At 35.9% G+C, this 4,600-nt stretch overlaps 1 protein-coding gene across 2 annotated transcripts; it reads left to right on the top strand.

Annotated features, from left to right (window-relative positions):
• The first annotated feature begins 317 nt into the window (after positions 1-317).
• On the top strand, positions 318-2,881 carry LOC112800987 (uncharacterized). Of its 2 annotated transcripts, XM_025843459.2 has the most exons (5): positions 320-693; positions 795-1,004; positions 1,397-1,436; positions 1,640-1,705; positions 2,539-2,881. In XM_025843459.2, exons 1-4 carry the CDS (start codon positions 517-519, stop codon positions 1,702-1,704), a joined length of 492 nt encoding a protein of 163 aa, XP_025699244.1. In that variant the 5' UTR covers positions 320-516; the 3' UTR covers position 1,705; positions 2,539-2,881. The 2 variants fall into 2 exon arrangements, with proteins under 2 accessions (XP_025699243.1, XP_025699244.1); XM_025843458.3 differs by lacking the exon at positions 1,397-1,436 and having other exon boundaries at positions 318-693.
• Positions 2,882-4,600: the final 1,719 nt, after the last annotated feature.

Raw genomic sequence — 4,600 nt, 5'->3', positions numbered from 1 at the left:
ATATAAAATTTATAAATTTATATATACTTATTTTATATCGGGTCAAACCAATTTATTTTGAGCTACTTTTGCATTGGGTCGTTGAGTGAATTGGACAACCCCCAATTCTAGGTATCCCAATAAATTGGATAACCCTCCCTCAATCCTAGGTACACAATACACACCCACACAATTTTCATATACTTACCGATTTTTCTTTTCAGTTGCAGCTGGTAGGACTCGAACCCAAAACCTTTAAGGTGAGAAAGGGCGGAATGCCGAGTGAGCTACGGCTCATTGGCAGTCAACATTTAAATGGTATCTTCCAACTTTTGGACCTGGCTGATGGTAGAGCCCATTTGGTTGGAAAGAAAGGCCGATAGCGCCTTACGAAATCTACCAACAAAAAAGTAATAAAGATATGATGATTCTTGTTTCGTGTTCTTCGCCTTCGGCTTCCCCCTTCCTCTCAGATCGATAATAAATAAAGTCCATAAAAAGTTAAAAACAGAACAGAATAGCAAAACAAAATAACAAATGGCAGCAAGTACTGCAACTGCACCACAATTTTTCAACCTCACTCACTCTCTTCCACCTTCTTCCAAGTTTCTCCATTTCACTAATGTTCCTTATTCTCTTCAACATCCCTTTCCTTCTGGAATCTTCTACAAGCATCGTTCACATCAATTACTAATCTGCAATTGCAATAGCAAGGTACACAATTACATAGACATACATGATTTGTTTATTTTTCATTCAACTACCGTTCAAACAGTGACAAAAAACTGTACTTTCAAATTCGGTTCACTTTGAAGTTGAATAACTCGAGTGGAGGAGAACAATATGAGTTGGATGAAGGACTTTTCGGTGGGTATGATGGGGTTGATGACGAGAGTGATGAGGATGATGCAGAGAGCAGCCTCGATTTGTTTATCAGATTCTTTCAAAGCATGTTCAGGAAATTCTCTAAGCGTGCCAAGAAGGCCTCTCGCTCCGTTTTGCCATCAGTGATTTCGCCTCAGCTTGTAAGTTTCTTCTAGTTTTTCTTTTATTCACTATTTGGAACCCTTATTTTCAAATTGGGTATCAAGAAGTACTATCTATTTTCCATTTTGTTTTTTCACTTCTGACTTCTGAGTTACTTGTAAGTTGTAGCTAACAAATTAATGTTCAGGTTATTATTATTAGCCCAATATAGATCACTCTTAATCACTAGTAATTGGTTCATTGTGGGAAATTGCTTGAACCTTCCTTTTTATTTAATTTGGCGACTCTATAATAATATAAGGCAATGATCTACTATTTAGTTAATCTTTATTCAGAATTTCAGATGTTATTATAAGAACCTGACTAAACCGGATTTGGGTCCTCTAAATTTTGAATTTCAAAGTGTGATCTCTCACGATTTATTTTATAGGTGGGACCAAGAGAAAATATGAGAGAGAAACCATTCAAAGGTGAGAGATCACACTTTACCTTCTGAAGTGAAAATTCAAAATTTAGAGGATCCATACTGATTCTGCACTTGTAGTTCAGATACTAGTCTTGTGGTCTGCAAGCTCAGTTAATTGTAGTTACCTATTTTTTTTCTATGTATTTATCTTTGGCGGCATTCTTTCTAGTTTCTCTTATTTGTTTTCATTTGTTTGGGGAAATTCAGGTTTCTTTTGCAGTGGATGGGACTCTGCTACTTGCTTCACTTTCCATAGCCAAAGCACTTCTTGAGGTATTTGCTTCTTCCCATTGCTGTATGGCTTGATTGAGAACCCATGTTTAGTCAAACTCTTTGTTTGTGTTGCTTCACCTTCATATCTATTATCTAGAGTATCATCATTCACCCCCCTATAAACACTAATTGAATTGATATCACGCCATTTTCCTTTGTTGTAGATAAGAGATGTGAGGAAGGATTGTAATAGTTTCTAGAATAAATAAATAATATGCTTTTTCATGTTTGTTTAACAACTTAATAGTATCTTACAGCTCATTTGATCAGAATTCCTTTATTGAAATGTTATTTGCACAATCACAGAATGCAAAGTTTCCTCTTCTATTATCTCCCTATTTTTTTCTCTTTTTTCTCATAATTCCTCATCGTTCATATTTTATTATAATGTTTTAGGCCTTGAAACATATATTGATTATGAAATCATTACTTGTGAAGAGTTCATTTGAACATCCAAAAGCTAACTCAAATGAGTTCTTAATTTACACCAGAGGGGAAAAAAAAACAAAGAATAAAAGTTTGAGATCATAAAATTAACATGCTACTGTTGAAATTTCAAGAGAGAGTAATTTAGTCTATATTAGCTAAGGTTTAGTGTTAAGCTATGACAGCTGACCTGTTTTATAATTTCTTATTTCTCCCTTAATCTATTGATTTTAATTTCTCCAGTCTTTCGTATTCCCCTTAGCCACTTTATCCCAACACAAGCAAAACATGAACTGTGGTTTTGGCATAATTCGGTGAATTCCTTTGATTTTGTGATTGAGAATTGCATTCTAAGTTTGAAACCTAACAAACAACAATCGCTGACGATTATTTACTGTAAATCTTAGGTCTTCTGCACACTTGGAGGCACTGTATTTGCTGCAATTCTGCTTCTGCGTGTGATTTGGGCAGCAGTTTCTTACTTCCAGTCAAGTGGAAATAGCTTCAATCAGGGTGGGAGTTCCTTTGGTGCTGTAGCCTAGACGGCTCTTCATATTTTACAAAATTTTTCTGTATTAATTTTTAGGTAATAGACTAACAGTAATATATGAAGGGAATTTTTTCTTCAGCTACATATTGTATATGAGAAAGTATGTAGTCATCATTCGTGCTAGTGTTTGTTCACTTGAAACATGTGATATTGATATTTTGATAGGTGAATGGATCATATCACTACTTATTCCATTTGAAGGAAGCTAGAGTTGTGTCATCCATTAGTGTGGCAAAGGTGCAGCACAGCTTCGAAGAGATTATATTAATAAACATGTACGCATGTGTAATATGGACAAGCAGCATTCTTTATAAAAAGTAGAGACTAATTATCTAACTCAATGCCTAAGGGTGTGTGTGGTTCAAGTATTACTTTGTTACAAAGATTCTATTCCCATGGGAATTAAAGATACCCAAGGAGAAGGTGGGAATTGAAATGATGGTATTTTAATTCCCGGGAATCAAACTTGCTTAAGAATAGCTTTTTAAACTTTGAACCAAACATGGAAATATAATATTCCCATCTTAAAATTTCTAGGAATTATTTATAATTCCTCCAACCACACACACCCTAAAGGTTTTTAAAAGCGGACACTTTTTAATACACAATTACATTCCTAATGTTTATTTTCGTTAGTCAGTATAGTCCTTAGTCAAATTTTTTTCAATAGTCAATTACGTCAAATGATAAGCTGGAATGTTCACTTGCCTACATGGCCATTAAGTGTTCCCGTGTAGTGAGGTGGACAAATGGATCTTTATAGCCAATGGAGAAAATAGTCCCTATAGCCATTGCAAAAAGACGTCATTTTGTTTAGATCGTATAGTGTAAAAGTGTGTTGAAAATGATGAGCTCTCATCAAACTATGTGATGTGAGTTCTTGAGAGGAGCAAAAAGAATGAGACGAGAAATGGAAATGATGAGGAAAAAAAAATGACGAGAAGAAGTGAGAGAAATGAGCCAGATTGAGTTGAATGTAATGAATGGCAAAAACTAAATTGCAATTGTACATAGTTGCTATTTGTATACAATGCTAAACTAACTCTCCTTTAACTAACTTATCAACTTGCCAAAAATATCTACCTAACTGCCTCTAATTAACTTCACACAAATCACACTCTTGACTAAACCAATCAAGTCACACTCTCTGCAAAGCTAGGGGCATGGAGATCTAGCAGATCTAGCTTGGACAAATTCAGTGAAAACGCCCCTGGTGCCAATGGCTTAGTGAGGAACTCTGCTAATTGATCGGCTGAAGACACTAGAAGCAAGTGTGTCAACCCAGACTGAAACTTCTAACGAGCAATATGGCAATTAACTTCAATATGCTTGGTTTTTTTGTGAAAATATGATTGGCAGCTATATGAATGGCTAAACAATTGTTACAAAATGGTAATTGGAGCTTGTGAAAGGCATGCCAATGTCTCTGAAGATGTAGGATAGCCACTAGGCTTCACAAGTGGCGCTTGCTAAAGCACAATATTCTGCCTCCGAAGAAGATCTAGATATAGTCGACTACGTCTTACACTTCAAACTGATAAAAACAAATCCTAAATAGAAACAGTATCCAGGAATTGAGCGTTTCATATCCACACAAGCAACCCAATCAGAGTTTGAAAATCCAGTAACCTTGAAGTTTGAGTAGTAGCTTGCAAGTGAGTAGTAGTGGGGCAGTCAATAAATTGGCTCGAACGGCCAATTGCATAAGCAATATCAGGCCTAGTGTTGGCCAAGTACATGAGACGACCAACTAATTGCCTATAATTCATGAAATCAGAGAGCAAAGTTCCACCTTCCTTGGACAGCTTCCAAGTGTAGTGCATTGAGGTGTTTGCTGGTTTACAATCCAAAAATCCCAAATCCTCAAGAATGTCTAAGGCATACTTTCTCTGACACAAGTGAATGCCTTTGCTTGATTG

This window comes from Arachis hypogaea, chromosome 5 (assembly GCF_003086295.3).
Source record: "Arachis hypogaea cultivar Tifrunner chromosome 5, arahy.Tifrunner.gnm2.J5K5, whole genome shotgun sequence".
Classification (NCBI taxonomy): Eukaryota; Viridiplantae; Streptophyta; class Magnoliopsida; order Fabales; family Fabaceae; genus Arachis; species Arachis hypogaea.
This window is presented reverse-complemented; position numbering and strand designations above follow the sequence as displayed.